The 23,140-nt window shown below is 43.9% G+C and overlaps 1 protein-coding gene across 2 annotated transcripts in view; it reads left to right on the forward strand.

The window, feature by feature from the left end:
• The window catches only part of LOC138511377 (uncharacterized), a 333,915-nt gene that overhangs the window by 143,499 nt on the left and 167,276 nt on the right, over positions 1-23,140 (forward strand). For both annotated transcript variants that reach the window (XM_069627001.1, XM_069627000.1), the window contains one exon: positions 1,898-2,051. In XM_069627001.1, coding sequence (XP_069483102.1) covers positions 1,898-2,051 — 154 coding nt within the window. The remainder of the gene's footprint in view (positions 1-1,897; positions 2,052-23,140) is intronic.

Consider the following 23,140-nt stretch of genomic DNA (forward strand, 5'->3'; position numbering starts at 1 on the left):
AAGGGCTGAAGCCAAACTCGTGATGAGGCCCAATAACAATGATTTGTCTAATGTGACATTTTGTGTGTGTTTGTGTGTGTGTGTGCTATGTTATGTAGTTGATATTTGTAGTGCATAGCGCACACTGCTGCCATTTTCACAGTCTGCAGGTGGTCAGGAGGATATGAAATGGAAGAAGGGTTAGGGGCAAGTTAGGTAGTGAGATGAAGATGGAGAGCGCAAGAGAACATTTGTGTGCTCTTGGTAGCTTCAGTTCTGAATAAACGGTCACTGTGTGGGGTTTGCTTCTAGATGGGGTTTGGTGTTGTTTTGCTATGTAACTCTGCATGGGATTGTGTCTGAGTCTGTGAAGTCGTGTTGGAGATAGTGTTTTATGATATATTGGTATGGTGGAGGGTATGTCAAGTTCGATGTGTGATTTCAGGTCCTTGCTTTGGTCTAGGTATGTGGGTGTTGTGTTTGGTGGTTGAGCGGTGTGTTTGAGGTAAAATGAAATGTATTAGTAGGGTTTAGTGGAGAGAGGGTCTGTGTCCTTGTGGGTTACATTAATCAGTTTAGGCTAAAATTCCATTATACAGTGGTGATATCATGCTTTCTTTTAGTTGGGCCTGCCCAGTACAGTTGATTCAGTAAGCTGGTTACTGGTTTGTGGTTTCTCTCCTTGTATCGAGGTTGGGCGTTCGTCTGTTATTCCTTGAGGAGTGAGTTCTATAGTTTTGCGTAGGTGCATGAGAATGCAGTTTTGAGTTATGCTTTGGTGCAAGGAAATGTAATTGATGGATCTCAGGATTCGTTTAGGCTTGTAGATGGGGATTTGTTTCTTGCATGAATTCTGCTCCTTGTCCATGGATTGTTCTGTGGGTTATGCAGAGTGTTTTTTAGCAAAAGTGTTTTGACTGGTACCCAGTGTAGGGTTCTTAGTGTTGGTGTAATGTGTTCTCTCTTAGTGAGTCTGAGGAGTAGTCTTGTGTTCTGTATTCGCTCTAATTGTTTGATGAGGTAAGCCGGCATTTCAAAGTAAATGCTGTTGGGTTAGTCTATTATTGACATGATGAGGGAGATGAAGGTGAGTGTTCTGTGTCGGAAGCTGAGGAAGGGTAGTATCTGTTTTATTGTGCATAGAGAGAATACACATTTCTTTACTACTGCATTAACTCGTGGTTCCAGTGTGTGTTAAGAGTCCAAGATTTTGAACTACTTTTGCAGATTCCGATGAGTTTCCCGTTTTGCTAGGGCATGGGATGCGATGTTGGCTCGATGAGTTGTTGGCTCCGATCATGATTTCCGTTTGGTCCGGGTTGAGTTTTTGGCTGGTTAGGCACATCCATCTACTTATTTCTGTGAGACAGTTGGTAAGAGTGTGTGTGTGTGTGTGTGTGTGTGTATCTACACAGTATTAAGGGGGGTTTAATCTTTAATTTGTGAACATTATTGGGACCTACTGTACATAGGAATGATGTCCAATCAAAGCACAATGCAATCCACATAAGTAAATATTGTTTTTTTTCTAAATATATGAATGTGAGTATTTCATCTCTTAACCTTACCTAAAATGTTTCCCTTCTGATTACACTAGTTTATAAGAGGGACATATGACACAAAAAATCTACTGCATCGAAATGGGCATGCAAAAATAACTTTAGACATTTGTCCAATTTCGAATTGTTTTAGGACATGTTAACCCTGGTTACAATATACATTATTTTACTTTCTTTATACTAATAATTGTCATATTTATTGGTTACAAAGTTGTATGTGAGCATGTTATGTGATATTCATATTTGATATTTGGCTAAGAGGTTTTAATCACTGTTTAGAAGACTGTTTGAAAGATGATGTTGATGGTGATTATGATACAATTTAACCATGATGCTTCCACTTTAAAATTGCCTTTTAGCATTGGGGTGGTGAAGAGTTCATTGAGCAATTCCAAAGGCCCATTGAAGAGGAATGGCTGCAGCACCAGTCACATGTATCTGAGCTCGTAAAGTCAACAACCTATCCAGCATCTGAAAAGACATTATTTCGGAAATATTGCTTGGATCTTGAAGGTACATGAAGATAGCCGTGTATATTGCAGTTTGTCGTTTAAATTGTATAATGCATTTTGATGTTTGAATTGCCAATGTATCTCTCACATGGGTATTCGTCAATTTGGAGTATAGAGATGACACATATTGGGTAAGAAATCCATGGAAATCTACTGCATAACCTTCCTGCGTTTAACAGAATTATGTGTGTAGTTGGCAAAATTCCTGACTGTTTTTATATGTAGCTGGTTGGTTACCGAATTTGCTTAAAAGTCTCAAAATAATGTTTTTGCAAAGCAAAGATTTTTATTTATAATTTAAAAAAAACACAAGCGTAGTTTGTTTTATACTGCAATGCTTTGTTATTAAATGCGTTCTTATGCACAGTCTCTTGTGTCTCGGGAGGATAGCTCAGCAGCAACGTGCTCGTCTTGGAAGCAAGACAACACAGAGCAATGCAGGTTCGATCCCTGGGTCCGTGTTCCGCGCTTAGAAACCTCTTGGCATTAAGCGCGTTATAAATAACCTATCATATCATATATCATATATCTTCCTCCCTCGCCCTAGCTGCAGGATGTCTTTGTATTTCGGGCTATTAGGTGGCGCTTGCCCAACCTATAAGCTACATATATTGCATTAGAGTACAGATAGAGAAAACTGGCAGATGAAGAGGGACACTGAGTAGAAGGTGAGTGGACACAGCTGTCGGTGACTAATGGTATTACATTTGAACAAAATAAGAAAAATGGGAGCGGGGTTCTGGTAGTGCCTCCACCGGGGACACCAGTGATAACTATGAAAAGAAGGACCAAGCCTGCAGTGAGGGCTGAACACTCTGCAATATTTGAATTAGTGAAATAATTGTGTAGCAAGCTATTGATAGACTCATGAAAATGTCCACAACTTTAAAAATGCAAGCAGGTCAATTTAATAAAAAATTATCATTAGCAGATGTCAACAAGGCCAATGCATTTCAGACGGAACGGTCCTTCATCAGGCCGAAAACTTGAATGCATACATATTTCACTAGTCAGTGATAAGATGAAATCCACGGCGCAAAATCAGAATCACATGAATCAAAAATGAAGACAAATCATAATCACAATCAGTATTTCACAGATCAAAAGTAATGATACGTCACAATAATGGTTCACAAAGCAATGCAGCATTCGAAACAGCATGGATTTAAGAACATAAACAAGATAAAAATAAAAAAAGAGAAAAAACATGGTAAAATTGCATAATAGGCATCGTCAAAATGAATATCTTGAGCTACTCGCTGTGATATTGTAAGGTACCAAAACAACGCCTTATTCGGAAGTTCCAATAAACGCGAACGTTTGCAGAACAGAAGAGAGAACTTACGCTGAGCAGAATGCAGAAAACAGAATGGAAACAGTGTGTGAAAACGATCAATCATGTTAATTTACCTGCAAGGCAGCAGGTTACTAGCTGGTCTAAATGAAACTGTGTTCGGCGGCCGTAATCTGTGAAATAAAAAATGTCTGCCATAAACAAAAGGACTGTTCCAAAAACCGACTTCCATGAGAGCGTGACCTGTGCAAATACCTTGGTAACGTGCTAGAATTTGCTGGCGATCGAAACTGAAATCTGCACTTCAAATCGGTACAATTCTCTTTCCTAGTACATAACCGCCATCTTAACTGCTACAAACCAGGTCATGTGACCCTGATCACATGCTCACTGCACGTGCCTGATGTATTAAGAAAAAAAGTCAGAAACGAAAAATATGTGGAAAGAATATACCACCAGAAAGTACATAAAATAATTCTGTGCGATCACTAGTAAACTGCTAATATACCAGTTCCTATCACTTGCACACCACTAATTCACACAGTGTATAGTAATACTAATATAGCAGTACATTATTTGACTGGCTGAGAAACCGATCCATGTGAAGAACTAAAACACCAAGATGCAGTAATAGTGAGATGAAAAATACGACCATCACAAAAACAATTCTTCTTCATCCAATTCTGCTCTTAAGAGCGATGGAAAACCATCAGTATCACCAAACTCAATACGGCCTATCAATGGGCAAAGCACTTAGCTGTTAGTCACTCACTCCATGGACTGTCAAAATACTAGAGTCAGATAGAGAATGCACGTGCCCGCAATACAGATAAGCAAAGAAACACTCATCACACTCATCGAACTCCATCACTCCAGGGTCGCCTTCTGGAAGAACTAACAGAAAAGTATAGGCCCCCATCTGAGAAAGCTCAGAAGGAATAGCCTGTTAGGAAAGATTTCCATTTTATGTGTAATTTTCCCTCCAGTTGTGTACCCCCCAACTTTTTGCTGATGTCTAAACACCATAGTCTGACTTCACCAGAGGAGCCCAGCCTTTTGCTGTGCTCCTCTGGGCTTTTCGCTCCCTTTTTTATGGGGAAACTGACATGCCCTTAAGACAGTCAGTACTGGGAGAGTTTGTTTCCTTTAGTCCTTTCCAATGTTGCAACTTTTCTGCAACATGTAACGACTGTACAATGTACCTTACAGTACAGTGCACCTTGGTCAAGTCATTTCGAAAGGCCCCCGATACTCTCGAAGGATTTTTAGGAGAAGTGCAGTTGCTGGTGGCAGCTTATCATTTAGGATATTTTTAACCCTTTCTTTCCAGGTAAACCATGATTACCGCATTTGGCACAGTTAGGTGCCTTGCAACACTCGTTGCACTCCAACCTTACACCGCACTCCGGCCCCTCACACCTACTCCCCAAAGCCCCTTCACCAATCCCACTCAACCCACAGCCCTGGATACCTCACAAACACACTCACCTCTTACAGACACACCCCCTGCATCCTGCATCACAATAATGTATAGACTAGAAAGACTTAGAGCTCGCACACTGTCTGCTGAATTCAGCATACAACCCCCTCCCATAGAACACAGAAACTATAGATTGAGCTCCCGCACCATTTCCAACACATCCCTCCACTGAACATCCACACACCTGCAAACAACTACCCACCAACCAAACCATACCCCACAATGTCACCACACACAACACATCAGACACATCCGCCACCCACACCTCCACCAATAAACTGCACACACCTCACATCAAATGTGCTCTCCTCAATGTCCGCTCCCTCCCAGCTCATGCATCAGATATTCACGACCTCATAACCAACAACAACATTGACCTATTAGCCATCACAGAAACATGGTGACATGAAGCATCAGGCCCCACTGTTGCACTTGCACTACCACCTGGCTTCACCATACTCAGACAAGACAGACCAGAACGAATAGGAGGCGGGGTAGCCCTTATCTACAAGGAGAACCTCCAGCTCCGACTTGTCAGTCACTCCTCGACTAACAACTCTGACCTCTTATCGGCCAAACTCACACTGTCACCCAACAGTACCATCAATATTCACTTACTATACCATCCCCAGGCCTCACCCTAGACTCTCAGGAAAACATCATCCACATTCTCAGTAATAATATCAAAAGCTCCACTAAGACCCTCTTACTAGGAGACCTCAATCTGGGATTCAATGATGCTAAAGACAAACCTGCGGTCACCCTCACCAAGGAACTTAGTGACTTAGGATTCTCCCAGAAAGTAGAAAGTCCAACTCACTCCAAAGGCCGCATTCTAGATTGGATCGTGGACCATAATTGCCTCTCTACTATCACCTCTAACACCTTACTGCCCTGGACCGACCACAACTGTATCAAATTCTCTGTTCCCATCACCAAAAACCACAAAATTCTGACCCCTGCAATCGCAGCACAAGTCAGAAGCTCTAAAAAGCTTAAAGAGGATAACCTGCGCCCCTACCTCAACATCCGTGAACTAGCACCCCATTCGATAATGACCCCAATATTCTGGCAGACATCTACAAAGATGTCATCACTAAAGCTATTAACGAAATAGCACCACACAAATGGAAAAAATAAAATAAATCACTACACACCAACTCCTGGTTCACTGAAGAATTGCACTCATTGCGCTCCTGCAAAAGAGCAGCACTAAGAAACTGGCAAACCAACCCCTGCAGCAGTGCCAAAAACAAATTCAACTTAATCTCCCACCAATACAAAACAGCCATCACCACTGCCAAAGCCAACGCCTTCAACACACGAATCTCTAAGGCCAAATCGCACTCTAAGGAAATCTTTGCCATTTTTAATGAGCTCACCCCCCCCAATACACCTGATGAAATAGTCAAAGATGAAGCGTGGTGTGCTAGTATCCAAGCTGCCATGCTACACAAAATTGACCTTCTCCAAAAGAAAATCAAGGACCACTGCATAGCCTTTCCTCAACAGACAGGGTCCAAGCCTACCAATTGCTCACCCGCCTCGTCCAAGCCTACCATACCTGACTTCTCCTTCAGGGATGTCACTGAACCAGAAGTTATCAACTTACTAAAAAACTCAAACCCTCCCCTTGCAAGGGCGATATATGCCCACCCAAGCTCATGAAAGACTGCGCAGACTGCTTTGCGCCGCTCTTCACGGCCTTCATCAATGCGTCCCTTAAATCAGGCATTATCCCGGCTAGCCTCAAAGAGGCCTGGGTCCGCCCCCTCCTAAAGAAAACTACCCTCGACCCCCTCAACCCAACAATTACAGACGGATACCTACAGTGCCTTTCCTCTTGAAATTATTGGACCAAGCCGCACAATGCCAAATCCAACACTTTCTGGAAACCCACTCCTTCCTAGGGACCAGGCAATCAGGGTTCCGGAAAGGACATGACACCAAAACAGCTCTGGTGGACCTGAAGAGTCAGATCAACCAAATCATGGATAAGGGCAAGCCAGCCCTACTGCTCCTCCTAGATCTTTCAGTCGCATTTGATCTGGTTGATCACAAGACCTCACTTCACACACTCAGCTAATTTCTCTAAAGAATCAGCTCTCTGGGTCACCTCCTTCCTCGAAGGAAGAGCCATGAAAGTCTTCTCGGACACTGCTAACGCCACACCCACTACAATCCATTGTGGGGTCCCTCAAGGATCCTGCACTGCACCCACATTTTACAACTTGTTCACTAAGCCTCTCTTTGACAAACTTGACTCACATGGTATCACGTACATGAACTACGCGGACGACACACAAGTACTTCTACCTCTCTCAGGATCATACCACGAAGACGTCAAGGCACTCCACATGATCTACTCCATCATCCAGGCTTGGATGGCAGTTAATGGCCTCTGCCTTAATGGAGACAAGACTGAAATCATGATACTAGGTCAACAGCGCACCCTAAACAAACTGGATAAACTGTACGCCAACTTCTCCATTGACAACTCCATCATCCCTGTATCCACAGCTGTCAAGAAACTGGGAGTATACCTAGACTCCTCACTATCAATGACCAGACAAGTCAGCGCAATCACTTCCTCATCTGCGCAGACCACCAAACTAATAAATGTCATCAAACCATACCTCTCAAAACCTAACTGCCTTTCAATAGCCAGAGCAACCATTGAAGCCAAACTGGACTATTGCAATGTCCTCCTAGCAGGCAGATCGACAAAAAACCTAAACAGACAACAAGTCACACAGAACAATGCTCTCCGGGCCGCTCTTAGCATCCCAAGAAGAGAGCATATCTCCCAGGCCAGAAACTCAGCCCAATGGCTTCCGGTCAAAGAGCGGATCACACTCAAAATCTTCACCCTCACACACAAATGCCTCTCTCTTTCCGGCCCTTCCTACCTATCAGAGACCATCTCCAAACCCTCCTCCTCACGTCCCACCAGGACGCAATACACCAACTTACTCCATATCCCACGCATCAAAAGAGCCAAAGCCAGTGGCCTAAGATTCCCCTACATTGCTGCCAAGTCCTGGAACGCTCTACCTGCAGACATTAGAGCAGAAAATTCACTCCCGATTTTTCATAGGAAACTGAAGACCTCTTTCCTTGCACAATAATATGTAACACTCGCTAACCTATGTAAATATACTGCACTGTAAATTTGTACAAATGTCATACTTGCTTCTGTAAATTTATGCATTACTCGTGTATATGCAACTAAGATATGTCTGTAACAAGCACCACAATGCCCCCGGGCTGACGTGCGCTCTTCAAATCTAAATAAATAAATAAATAAATAGGTAGCCTGGTTCCAAAATGGCCATGCCACAAGGTTCTTTGTCCTGTCCTTTGGCCATCTTGCCCCTTCACCTTCCCCAGGTCGAGCAGACCCAGGTCAGTCCTTATTTGGGCATGCATTTTCCCATGAAGCGTCAAGTTTTCGCGGGCTTCTGCATGCCTTGTGTGTGTGCCTCCAGGATGTGGGCTGGAACATCTGGTTCCAATACACATCCTGGGTGCCAGAGAGTCTGGAGTGCTGTGAATGCCTCGACCATGTTGATCCATGATTGGTATGCAAATGTTATGCGTGTATGTGAGCAGATCTCCCATTGGGTCCTCTTCGTTTTGGCGCAGAGATTCTGGATAAGAGAAGGCCCCAAACACCCATACCATGTCGATCTCTGGAGTTCTCACTGAACGAAGGATAGGATCCAAGTATCCTGAAACTAAGAAGCCGAGTCGAGGAACCACTGGTGACCCGCTGGAAGGTTTGGCACCCTGAGCCCGCTGTCATCCCATGGGACCCCTCTGCTGTAAAAGAAAAAAGAGAATATCGAGGCTGAGTAACACAAAAGGAAATACACCAAACACGGGTTACAAAGATACACAGATCTTTATTCTACAACTGAACAGAAAGTATCAGATAGCTATCTGGCCCTCAGTACATCACAGCGAATACCAGCCCTTTCGGTGTGAGAAGTGAGTGGGGCTGTACATCAGAACATTCACTCTTTTATACAATTTATAAGATGATGTCTAGCCCATTTACAGGTTAACCATTTCTTGGGCTAGGGGTTTGTGCCAAGTTCACTTCTAATTTTTCACCCATATGCATGTGGATTATTTCTAAAACATACTCCAATAGGTTACAATGGCAACAGTGTGTCTTCGGATTTAACATTAAGCCTTCGTACATGTTTTATACAATGTAGTTAAACAAGTGTTCACATTCCGTATTTAAACAACATTGTGCTCAATATATGCTCGCGGATCAGTTTCGTTGGCACAGGTAATCCTTGATCTACAGGTCAACGAAGGACAAGGTCTCCTTACATGACCCTAACATTTGGCCTACGGGCAGTTTAGGCATTAACTTCATGTAGAGGTCAAGACGGCCAAGTAACAAACAGAAGAACACTGTCCACCATTTTAGAAGACAGGGTGACTTTGGAGCGAGAATCAAAATGGTGGATAAAACTAAAATGGCAGCTAAATCGATCTAAGGTCGGAACCTTACAACGCAGACTTCTTCGCAGAGCGACTGGGCTTAGGCCAATATATATACAATACAGGGGGTACAATATGATATCCTGTTTAACGCTGGATCTGGTCATCCTAGAAGGTCTGCGAAGACGCTTCAACCCATTGGAATAGTGGGACAAACTAATCTCGGCCCCTTCATCAAACCCTGCAAGTAAGCCTTCCTGGAAGTGTCCACGGGCCAACCAGTGGGCTGACCAGTTTACGCAGACGCTTTGCCCTGATACTGCTGCCGTTTTGAGTAGACCCTTGAAACTTTGTATGTCGCTAGTTCTGAGCTCACGGCACTCTCACACCTAAGTTCATCCACTTAGCATTCCCAGGCCTGGAGTAAAGTGAGTGCGCCCAAACAGGAGTATATGCAGTTACCGTGTCGCCCAGCCATGGTGATGAACTTTGCAGGTGCCCCTCTTGCCCCTGAAACCTGCTACAGTGAAACTAGCCTGATCAATCCACCTGGAGCGGAGAAATCAGCACTGTCTCATTTGGGAATCAGCAATGTATCTTCGTCGCTGAAAGCCGCAGAGCCACAGAGCTGCGAAATTGCTGCACTTGAACCTGCAACTGAAGTGGACTTGACTGCTGAAGTTTGGTTCGGAGTGCACCAGGGGTCAGTGAGTAACCGCAACCCTAACCGGTGGCCCGTGGCACCTCCATCCATTTTTAAGCACGGGTGGCCTCTGAGGACCCCTCTCCTTTCCACTGCTAGTGCGAAAAAGCAAACTATTCCCAACTCTTGGAAACGACTCTGCCCTCACGTGGAGGCCCTCCTCGAATAGTGGAAACCAATTCTTCATCATCTCACCCACCTTCCTGAGCTGCTACAGGCCCTTGAAGAGACCCCATTTTGACCATATGCATTACTGCGTGCACCAGCATTCAAAGTACATTTGAGCAATAGACTCCACTCTTCTAACGATTGGACTGCCTCTTAGTTAGGAGTGTGTTGGATGCAGAAGGGACTAAAGACTATTTCCACTGCCTGTTTTCTTCCCCTTTTAGGTTGTGGACCCATTTTGTGGATTAACCCTTTAGACTCCATTGGTCTTGTATATATGTTTTGAGATAGGATTGTGTTGGCTTAAATGTATTACTGTGATTTGATTTGTGTGTTGAAACTCAAAGGCCTTGAAATAAAATGTATTTGTATTTTTAATATATATACACCTGACTGGGAGTGATTTGTAAGTGTCCTTTGCTCTGTGTGCTCATTGAGGTCTTTCAGTCACCCTCACCGCTCTTGAGACCTAGTCTTCATCGCCACCAAGCTACCTTGATTGGTCTGGCTTGTCCAGAAGGTTACCCTGTTCCAAGAAAATAAGCTGGCCTTCTGAACCTCTGCCCACAAGGCCAGAGTTCAGAAATCCGTTTTAACAAAACCTAAAAAAGTAGATGACAATGGTGCAAAGAGTAATGGTAAAATGCACCAAGTATTGAAACCTAATGCATCCATAAGTGCAGGAAGGGTAAAGGAAAGCTGCCTTAAGGTCGAACTAATCTATTGTTGACTTTTCTACTTTACATTTAGAGGAAGCAATGTAAATCAAATTCCTCATGCATCCCATTCAGTGTAAGGGCGTCCAGTCGATCAACCCAGAATGCTTCTCTTTGGATTCTCCCTCTGTTAATGTCCCTTTGGAAATCCTTGGTGCGGAGAACCTTGAGAACTTGAAACTGCATTTGCGCTATGGTGTGGCATCGTTCCCTAAACTGTCTTGACACAGCTGATGTCATATTGCCAGCTCGTATGCAGGACCTGTGGGCATTCATCCGAACCCTTACTTTTCTTGCATTTTCTCCAACATGATATATGCCACATGAGCACCTTATGCATTGAGCAACATTCTCAGAATTGCTGGTTGCCGTCTTTAAGTGCAATTGTCTCACCTGTACCTGGGTAGAATATGTAAGGACCCTTGATCACATTGTTAAAGTTCCCACAACTTAAACACGGATATTTCTGTTGTCTTCTGTTTTACTCAGCCCTTCTTGTCGAGTTTGTGGTGTTGACCAACAGGTCATGTACATTTTCGCTTCTTTTGTAAGCACACAGAGGGGGATTAGGAACAAATCTTTAGTCCAATCATCATTGGTGAGAATATTCCAGTGCTTAAAAATGCATCCATTAATGCTCTGACTTTGTTTGAAAATTGGGACACAAATCCTAAGGCTGGATACTCCCTCTCAGTGGTACACTGCAACAATGACATGTGAGTAGTGGTAGAAACACTATCTGACAAATCTTGATCAGGTTACCCCCTTTCCTTAAATCTATTACAAAGTTTCTCAAATTCAGCCTCACATTGATCTGGGGCACTCACAATACCTGTGAGCCTTAGCATCTGGCCATAGGGTAAATTCTTTAAGGTGCTATGGGGTGGAATCCTAGACGATGAAGTATATTGTTCCTATCAGTTTCTTTCGTGTTCAGAGTGGTTGAAATGGTATTTGTCTATACTAAAATTTGGACATCCAAAAAAATGTATGTTGGGTGTACTATGCTATGCAATAGTCAATGGCATTAATGAATCTGAGAAAGTCATGCCCTGCAGTGAGTGAACCATGCAGTCCTGCAAAGATACCGTCAATAAAGTGGACCCACGCTTTTAAGTATTTGTGCCAAACAAGGTGTTCTTGGAAATATGCTCAAATCTATGCATAAACAATTGGCATATACAAAGGCCTTGCAGGCCCAAATGGAAATGCCAGATGTTTGTAAAAAAAAAGTACTCATCATTATTTTTAAAGCATGAGTTGTGTGACATGAAATTCAGTAAAATCATAATGAACTCCTTGGTTGCCCCAATGGAGTCTGCCTGTAAAAATATCCACTCCACATCCTGCTGCCCGAGGACATGCAGGATATTCGTGTAGAGGCTGCTAACATCTATAGTTAATAAAATGTCGTCATCAGTCAGCGTGATATTCTTAAGATTTTCAAGAAGTGGGCAGTGTCTTTCACATATGTGGTTGTATTTTGAATGAGTGGCAGCAAGAAGTGGTCAATATATGTCCCGAGGGGTTATATGATATCTCCAGTGGCTGCAACGATTGGTCTACCTGGGGGGGGGGGGGGACCAAACTCTTGTGGATCTTCGGGGGCAGGTAAAAGGTAGGAACTCTGGGATATACAAGTAGGCTTTTGTTTTCTCCGAGATCCATTCCATCTCTAAGCCATCATCAGAATATCATAAAGTTCCTTGCTGATTTCTGCAGTAGGGTGATGGTCTAATGGAGAGTATACACTGCTGTTCTCTAGTTGTCTAATACATTCTCTCTCATAATCTACCATATTGGCAGGGTGAATGGTGATGGTGGTGTCAGAGTACAAGGTCTTAATCTTTAACAGTTTGTCTCTGTTGCGGATGGTACATTTGGGTTTACCAAAGTGAAGCTTTTTTAGAAGGGACACATATCTTCTGGGTGTTGTTTGGTTATTTGCATATCCATCGACTTCCCAGGGCAAGGCTTATGCCTATAGCCATTTTGACCCAGTTCCTGTCCCTCCCCACGCAAAACACTCCTTCATGGGAACTCTTTGAACTTGCTTTAATCAAGCCTTATCATCCACCTTTGCAATTAAAGTGCCTGCCAGTATTATTTCAACGCAGCCTTCTAAGAGGTAATGGCTTAATTGGAGCTGTAAACCTTCTACTGTTGTAATACAAATGTCTTAACCAGATCTGCATTCAGCCACTCGATTTATAAGCACTATGTGTGTCCTTCAATGCACTACTGTTAACAACAAGCATTGCCTAAGCCGACGGTTTTGACTTGTGTATATGTATTAGGCATTATCCAGGCACTGCTATTAGATGACCAGGCACTTGCACCGTTTTACACCTGCTGCCATCAATGGCCAGCTAATGCCACTACTGCAGTGCCTGGCAAGTGTCTTTCCCATGCGTACACAAAGCCCAAACTGTTCATTGTCAATGTTTATTTAAAAGTGTCTTCGCTCTGACACTTCTTTGCTGCCTTCTGGCTAGAGGAAGCTTTATCTCTCTGTCGGAGATCTTGCAGAAGTATGTAAAGGGGTTCTGGTGTAAATCACCTGCCCTGTGATGTAGAAAAACATGTCTTATGGTGAAAGCTCTATTATAGTGTCGGACACTTTGTGGAAGACATTTCAAATGTGTACGTTGAGGAGAGAGTTGTCGAATAGTTATTTTTGCCAAGCATCTAATACATGTTGTTTTCTCCAGTTTTCCGCACTACTAAAGTGAGGTTAAACCTATAATGAGTCTCCCTAGCCATTCTAATCAGCTGCTCTGAAACCCAGAGAAGGAGCATTTTCATTGGTGCCATGCTGCAGTGGTAGGACTCAGTTGACCCTATTTTTGTTACTTGTGTGTCTCAGCTCCCTGATAATGTTCCTTTTCAATGTGCTTTTCTATTATCTGTGATGACTGAGCTACAGCATGTAATGATAAATGTATGGTACATTAATCTTTGCAAGATATTGCAGAAAAAAATGTATCATTGTTTGTGTTTCATTTTCGAACTGTGATATGAATTGGGATATAATGATTCTTAAAGTAAATTAACCGCAACATTATTTTTATAGGCACATTTTCACTTGCATGCTAGTTTTTTGAAAGATAGTGTAATTCATGATGTATGATCTGATATGATATGGCATTTATAACTTGCCTATATACAAGTGTTTCAAGGTGCAATGCATTAATGGAGGAGGAACAGAGACAAACGATCTTACTAGGCCAGGCAGCATTGAGATTGCGCAAGTACAGGGTAGTGGGGAAGGGGAAAAGTGCAGGGGAAAGGGAAGAGGGGGTCAGTGCAGTACATAGGATAAACAGTAAATAAATAAGGACAATATTAAAAAGTATGGCCAGCTGGTGGAAAGTGCAAGGGTAAGTGCGGACATCAGGTGTCAAGTGCTGGTAGGGGGCTGTAGGGATACAGAAACAGTCCCCGAGTGCAATGGTTCCAGGGGGGCAGTGCAGGTGTGCAACTGGCGGGGAGGGGACCTGGACCCGAGATCAGAGGGTAGCCTGGAAACCAGTGCAGTTTCAGCCAGGAGATCAGCAGGGGAGAGGAGGAGAGAAAGCAGAAGCAAAGTATGGCCCTCCAAGCCACTTTAGTTTTCAAAATAAAGTGAGCTCTGATTTTCATTATTTGCACTCTAAAATTCAGAGAGCAAACAATGCAATACACGAATTTAAACAGGTTGTCAAATTGACATACTATACATGTCTATTTTCAGGCATGCAAAAGAAACCACACATGTTCTGCCATTAAGGCAGTGTTTGTACTGTGCGATAGAATGAAGTACATACAATATCATTCAATACATTAGTGAACTACCCACCGGTCATATAGAACAAGGCATCTGTCCAATTAAAATGCAATGCATTGCAATTTCGATGTATAAACACACACACATATAAAGAAAATGAACTGTAGTGATAGTTACAATAGACAGTGAACAAATTATTTTATGGCAACAAATAGTTACATTTGGCATTGTACTTACTGAATATTATAAAAAACGTTACACTACGATGGTGTCAGAGAGGTTGTGTAATTCTTAAGTGTAGCAAGACAATCCTTTTGCTCTTGGGAAAACAATATATTCAGATCTCTTGTGATCATTTGGAGGGAAGGCGAGCAATGAGCACTTTGAAATGGATGGAATTTTGTAATGCTGATTATATTCCTGGGCAAACACCATCGTTACTGAGCTCCTTTATCCATTGAGGATGAATAGCGCAAATCAGTACCAGCAGAATGAGAAACAGATGACTGTGCTTCGTCTTGATACTTCTGAGCACATTGTCGGCATGGGGCATGAAATAAAGCACAGCATTTAGAACTCAATGAAGGGATGCATTACAGTACACACGTCTGTCCCTGGTCAAGCAGCAAGTGCTGGTGAAGGGATTCAATGCAGTGACACCTCATGATGCCTGGAAATCAGTATGGTCTGAGCTTTTGTGTCCCAGCCATGTGGAAACACCAATCAGCACAGCAGTCAGTAATGAGGATGGGGGGATTTAGTATAGGGCAGCCTCAGTATCTTCAAAAAACATGTACAGCGAAGGGAAGGAATGGAAGCAATCAGAATTGGAAAGTGAATGTTTTATTACAGTGCCACCTTGCGAACATGGACAGACAGTATTTCTAAGCTAGTGTTCTCAATAACGAAAGATGACATTCAACACAATGTGGTAGCCTTTCTTCCATTATGGATGTTCGTACTCAACATCACTCAGCATTCCCACTGACCCATGCCAGCATCGCGTTCCATCCCTTGGCCCTAAGAGAGTTGGTTGCTGTCATTTGTTTTGTTGAATGTATTGTTTTCAGTTAAAGTACATAAAGCAACCAATTCAGATTGATCAATATGCACAGTCTGAGTATATACATGTGAATGACTAGTACAGTTAAGATGTACATATGCACATCTAAATATATAAAACGCAATATTTCTTTTTTTTGTTTGTTTGTTCCTCATACAATTCCACACGTTCCACCAATCAGCACCGGACTTAGCACAGTTACCTGTTAGGTCACTTTGGATGTCACTAGCTATGTTACATGTGGACACCCCACTCTGTTCCCTGGATTTCAGCCCCTGCACACATGAGGCGGTTGCCTGGAGGCGACGAAACATCAAGGTGGTGTAAAAGGACCGGAGAGAGCTCATTTCAAGCGTCTGAACATGAGGAACAAAACTTCAAGATTCAAACCCTTAGGAAGAACCGGTTCCGAGATATTTCCACTGCAATGCGCAAAACATCCATCTGTTCATAGAAGCACCGGACAAAGCTCATTTTAACCTCCTCGACGCAGGAACAAATCATGAAGTTCCCATAGGGACCTCTAAAATTACACCCTAAAATGCACCCTTTCTGAGATATCTGCACCGCAACATAATGCACCACGCCAGGGTGAGGCAAGAGGTGGAGAGGGCACTCAGAAGGTCGCATTATGCTGCAGCATGCCAATTCTCCCCTCCCCTCCATGTCTGCTCTGTCATTGTCAACAATTGATGAGTTATAATGTTTGTCTACAAAATCCATGCGAAGTACCGGCACCTTTTGCTAGTCATGTAATACATCTAAATACAACAACCCTCTCCCTTCACCATCATAAAAGGAATAGCCAATGAAGCAGTGTTGCCAACGCCATAATAATTCAACAAATTCCAGATCTCTCTTATTTTATAACATAGTTTTTTAAACCCTGCTTAGCCTTTTTCCTTCAACGCTGCAAATGTCTAAATTCCAGCAGTGGTGTCAGTGAGGTAAGGGTTATCTATGTTAGGTGCATAAGGGAATATAGGCTTCCTACAACCCCCAACTCACACCCATTGGCATCGGTCAGAACCCAGTTAACCTGTAATGGTAACATGTGATGTATCCAGACCAAAACTCCTCTACCTGACGATATAAATGATAAGTTGAAATGGTGACCCGCCAACCACCTCTCCCATTTAGCATGCTTGCCTCTGATAAGGTAGGTTTTCTAGGTCATCACTGTTCACACTTTTCTTTTGAAAACAGGAGTTGACCTTGCTATTTTAACCACGCATTTTATACCTATCACATTTCATAAAATCAATACTTGCCCAGCTATTCCAGTCATAGACAAAAACAAAAATCCACGGACATCATTATTGAGTGATAACTACAGCACACATTATTAGCATGAGTTCTCCACAGTGGTAACCATAACACTACGTCTTCCTGTAAGTCTCTGTCATTTTCACCCCCCAGCAAACGACCTTGTAATTTCTACTTGAGGTGCAAAACATCCTGTGGAATCATACATTACAAATACGCTCCTCTTAGCTACCCTCTTTCTTGTAGCCGCCCTCATTTCTATGCTCATGAGATCGCAGAAAGGCTAAACAATGAGAGAGAAAATTACACCTTTAGTTATATATATATGGGAGGCGTCTAAGTTAAGATTAGTGTTACTTCCCACATCCACTGAATCTCATGTTTCATTTTGTAGTGAATCGGATCATCTTAACTTTGTCAAAAGTGTCATATCAAAGGGCAGCAGTCGCCGCCTTATGGTTAAGGTGAGGTGGAGTGCCATTGGAAATCAAAAAAATGAATTGCTAATAACTTTAGACTCGACAATTATGTAAACCTGGAGCCCCCCCATACTGGAAAGTTTGGGAAAGATCTGTTATAAAATAGAAATGGTATTATGAAAACAAACAAAAACCACTTTTGGCCTACTCCCCATTCATTTTCACATGGACAAAAAATGTAAATTTTTGCTCGACCGCACAGTCAAAACCTCTGGACAGATTTGGACCAGATTTTAAACAACATGGGCATGCAGCGTTAACACACGATCCTTTAGTAGTTTAAGGATTATTCCAACCAGATGGAGAACGTGGTGTCCCCTTCTCCCAAGATAATAGCAGAGAGGCTGAGAGGCATTTCAGAAATGAAAAAGCAACAATTTTCTCCCAGAATTCTATTGCTAAGAATCTTTGACTTGCTGGATGGATTTGGAAGACATTTTCAAAACGAAATGCTTGTCAATGCCCCCCAAAACTGCATATTTTGGGAACAAGCTGTTATAATTGCCCATCTCCCAGCTTAATCTTCACACTGAATCTGTCGGTTGTCTCCATGACCATCAGTCTGGCTTCAGAGCCGCCAGAAGCACGGAAACTGCTCTCCTGATCATCCATGAAGACCTGCTCTCCAACCTCGATTTCAACACCCCCTGTGTCCTCATCTTTTTTGACCTCTCTTCTGCCTTTGACATGGTCAACCATGCCATCCTGCTCAACCGTCTCGGTGATAACCTGAGTATCACTGATCCAGCTCTGGGCTGACCTCTTTCCTCTCCGATCGACCCTGCCAGGTCCAACTTGAGTCCTTCCTCTCCTCTATCTCTATCTCTACCTGTGGTGTTCCCCAGGCGTCTAACCTCTCTCCCTGGCTGTTCAACCAATACCTGGCACTTCTTGCCCACCGCATTGCCACATTCTGCCCAAACTTTCAGTGCTATGCGGATGACACCCAACTCATTTTCAGGCTCTCTTCTGCCATCTCTTCTCCTTCTCTCATCTTTGACTACCTGTCTGCTATCCAGGAGTGGTGTGCCGCCAATGATCTCTGCCTTAATGCCAGTAAGTGTCATGATCTCTGCTTCCAAAAGGTCAGGGTTTTCCCAACTCCCTTGGAAGCAGATCCATAACCCAGGTTCCGAGTGCCAACCAGTCCCAATTGGGACCTTTTGGACCCAGTCCTGGCGCCAGTGGCACCAGGCTCATAAATATGCCCAGTCCCAGCGCTGGAAGCCCCGGGCTCATAATGCTTGGGTGGACTTACCTGCAGCAGACCATGCTGCTTACTTGCCTGCCAGTTGAGCCTCTGATCCTCTTCTGTTTGGAACTACTTTTCCTGTTGGGTGGGGCAGGAGCCACTCCCTAGATTCAGAACACTGGAACTCTTCTGGAAAGCAGGAACTCTTTTCTTACCTAGGCGTGGCTGTGGAAGGAGACACCTAAGCACTACAGGAGGCTATTTAAACCACACCCGATGGATGAATCTTGCTTTGCGTTATTCTGCATCCTCTGCAGCAGAACGCTCATTGTGTCTTCTGCATCTGATCCTGGGCCTAAGGAAAAAGGCTTACCATCCTGAATCCAGTCTTCAGCAACACCTATAAAGACAAGAAAGAACAGGTTAGCATTACGGTCTTCAGTGACAGCTCTTCACTTACCTGGTCCATCGGCTGTCACCAACGCCTCGCGCTGCATTCCGGCATCTGAAAGACAAAGGCTTACCTACTCTTTGTGCGCTCCGGAGGTCTTCACACTGCATTCCGGCATCTGAAAGACAAAAGCTTACCAACTCTTTGCACGCTCCGGAGGCCTTCGGCGCTGCATCCCGCATCTGAAAGACAAAACAAGGTGCGTTTAAAGACATTGGGGAACTTTAATACTCACGTGCCATTACTCCTTTCCACATCCAACCCAGTGGGTATTCCGGCACCCTGCAGCCGCTCCGAACTTGTACCTGCAAAATAAAAAGACAGTTAGAGCGCATCGTGAAGCAGGCAACAAGCGCTTACTTACGTGCTTCCAGGCGCTTCTATTCATCACACGGGCTCCATCTTCAACTCACTTCAGCCCGTCATCCGCCATCGCCGGAACCCTGCAAAACAAGAAACATCATTACTAAAGACTTTAAAGACATTAGAATTACTCGAAACTTACCGTTCGTGCAGTAAACGACGGACAGCAGTCCTCTGAAGACAAGAGGCCTGCTCCCCTTATCCAGTGAAGAAACTGGTTACAGCACCCTGCCCCGAGGCAGATGGAGAGCACGGCGTTCACTTACCTAAGACATCTTACCCTTCAAGTCAGACATACAGTGCACAGAGGTCCAGCCCAAAGAGCCAGCCGTGTGTTACACATCACCTTTGAAGATACGGTATACGCCCAGTCAAGACCGGCGCCTCTACGAGAATCAGGTGAGCGTTACAGAACGCAAAGACTACCACAAAACTCCCGTCCAGGCGCTATGGAAACCTCGGATACCGACCAGCTAGCCCAGTTACTTGGGGAACTAAGGGCAGAAGTGCATGCAGCCCGTCAGGAAACGAACGCTCTAAGAAGGGAACTGATTATTTCCAAGAAGCAAACAGATGATCTCGCTAGACAATTGCTACAGTCACAAGCCGGACAGACCCCGTTACCCGCATCTGGGGGAAATCTTCCTTCTACATCCTCTATGAATTCAGTGCAGATCAACCTACCTGGGAATGTACCTCTGGCTCCGCCCGAACGATTTTCTGGTGACTCAAAGAGGTTTGCAGTATTTATCAATCAGTGCCGGTTGCATTTCTTATGCCGGCCAGCAGCCTTTCCAACTGATCAAGCTAAAGTAGCTTTCGTGCTTTTGTACCTTAGTGGCAATGCGGCAGACTGGTCGATCCCTCTAGTAAATCAAGATGATCCGGTCCTCCATGATTTTCAAGCTTTTCAGCTCAGTATGGAAAAACTGTTCGCAAGACATTCACAGGGGCAGGCCTTGGACAATGAGCTTCTTTCGTTGCGACAAGGTAATCAAGACCTTTTGGCTTATATTGCGTCTTTCAACAGACTGATAGTGGAAACTCAATGGCCTGAGGACAAAAGGATTACGCTGTTTTATAGAGGTCTACGTGGAGAGCTCAAAGATGTGTTAGCCCAAGTAGTGAATCCCCCACAAGATTGTTCGGACTATATAGACTTAGTCGTTCAAATAGATCACAGACTGCAGAACAGGAAGGCCGATCGTTCCAAGTTTGATGCTCGAGTATTTTCCAAACCGCCAACTCCTTCCAAAGGAGTAGACTCCGGGGAACCCATGCAAATAGGGTGTCTGAAAGGTCCTCTAACACAAAAGGAGCGGGAAAGGAGAAAACAGTTGCAATTATGCCTCTATTGCGAAAACTCAGGGCACTTTCTTCGAGACTGTCCGGTGAAACCTGCCAAGAAGGCAGTAGGAGCTGCAGTTACCAAAGTTACAAACTCTGAGCAGGGAAACGACCTCGCCCGACAAGAGTAGAGGTCCTCTTGCCGAGCGTGAAAACCAGTTCTGTGACCTCGCATTTCGTGATACCTATGGTCCTCATTAGCCCTGATAATCCGGATCGATTACATGCAATTGAAGCTTACGTCGACAGCGGTGCCATCGGCAATTATGTGGATCATGAAATGGTTTTGAGGATGAATCTAACTCTTTGTCCCAAGGCTGTAAAGGACGTCATTACTACGGTGGATGGTACGGAGATAGCCTCCGGCCCAGTAACGCATACCACTCAAGAGGTGACGCTTGTAAGTCAAGATGGACACCATGAGAAGATTGTGTTCGATGTGATCAAGGCCCCTCAGTTTCAGATTATTCTAGGAATACCTTGGTTAGAGAAACACAATCCTCTGATCGATTGGCGAGCAAGAACGGTCCAGTTTCCAGAATGTGTCTCTACTTGTCACCCTCCACCTGATGTTGCACTGGCAGCAATTTCTTCAGAGACTCCCCAGTTACCTCCCGAATACCTAGAATACCAAGATGTTTTCCGGAAGGATCAGGCTAACTCTCTACCTCCTCATAGGTCTTATGACTGCCAGATAGACCTGATACCTGGATCTACTCCTCCTTGTAGTAGAATTTATGCCCTCACCGAGCCTGAGAACCTTCACCTTCGACAATACCTGGATCAATACCTGGCAAATGGGTTTATTCGTCCTTCCAAGTCCCCTGCTTCTTCAGCTTTGTTCTTCGTTCCAAAAAAGGAAGGAGACCTTAGAACTTGTATAGATTATCGCTCCCTGTACCAGATCACCGTTAAGAATAGATATCCGTTACCTTTGATCCCTGAACTCCTGGACCAAGTCAGAAAAGCATGCATATATACAAAGCTGGAGCTTACCACTTGGTACGAGTAAAAGAGGGCGATGAATGGAAGACGGCCTTCCGCACCAAGTATGGGCTATTTGAATATCAGGTCATGCCCTTCGGACTTTGCAATGCCCCGGCCGCCTTTCAATATTTTATGAACGATGTCCTCAGAGAGCTCATAGATGTGTGTGTTGTTGTTTACATTGACGACATCCTCGTTTATTCTTCATCGGAATCTGAACATCGGAAACACGTGAAAATGGTCCTCGAAAGATTGCGTCAACACAAACTTTTCGCTAAGTTGGAAAAATGTGTTTTCAACGTGACTGAAGTTGAATTCTTGGGATTCATATTATCACCTGGCGGAGTGCGTATGGATTCAAAGAAGGTCGATGCAGTTCTCAAATGGCCATCACCATCCTCCGTAAAAGGTGTGCAAAGCATGTTAGGCTTCGCTAACTTTTACCGCAGGTTTATCCCCGAATTCTCTCGAATAGTCCAGCCCATCACTGCCTTGTTAAAGAAAAACAAACGTTTTGAATGGTCTACCGAGGCGGAACAAGCTTTCCAGGATTTGAAGACTAAATTTATCTCTGCACCAATCTTAAAACACCCTCGCCCCGAACTCCCCTACATCGTGGAAACTGATGCTTCAAGCCTTGCCATGGGGGCAGTTCTATCACAAAAGGACCCGGTAACCAATCAGTTGCATCCCGTGGCATTTTGGTCCCGCAAATTCTCGCCTCCTGAAATCAATTACACGATTACTGACAAGGAACTTCTGGCTATCAAGTCTGCCTTTAAGGCTTGGCGGCATTATCTGCTGGGGGCCCGACACACCGTTACTGTGATTACGGATCACCGAAACCTGCAATATTTGAAAACCTCAAAAGCCCAATCCTCTAGACAACTCCGTTGGGAATTATTCTTTGCCGAGTTTGACTTCATAATTACCTATCGACCTGGTACAAAGAACGGTAAAGCTGATGCCCTTTCTCGGATGGGAGTGGAAGAACACTTGATCAACCCTAAACCTGTACCAATCATTCCCGAACAAAGAATTCTGGGTGTAATCGCCACAGAATCCATAGAGGAAGTTAAGGATAAAGCCAGGCAACTTGTAACTCCAGCAGACATACAGAATTGGCATCTGCAGGGAAAGGACTTTGCAGTAAAGGACAATTTATTGTATTTCCAAGAAAGATTATACCTACCCAGCACAGATTTACAGAAAAAAGTAATCTCTTGTTATCACGATTCTTTAATGGAAGGACATCCCGGTATGGCCAAGACCTCAGAAAAGATCAAGCGCTACTTCTGGTGGCCGTCTTGGAAAAAAGATATCAGAGACTTTATAATGTCCTGTGGAGTATGCGCCC

The sequence above is a fragment of the Ambystoma mexicanum genome, chromosome 6p, assembly GCF_040938575.1.
Source record: "Ambystoma mexicanum isolate Mex_15411 chromosome 6p, UKY_AmexF1_1, whole genome shotgun sequence".
Taxonomy (NCBI): Eukaryota; Metazoa; Chordata; class Amphibia; order Caudata; family Ambystomatidae; genus Ambystoma; species Ambystoma mexicanum.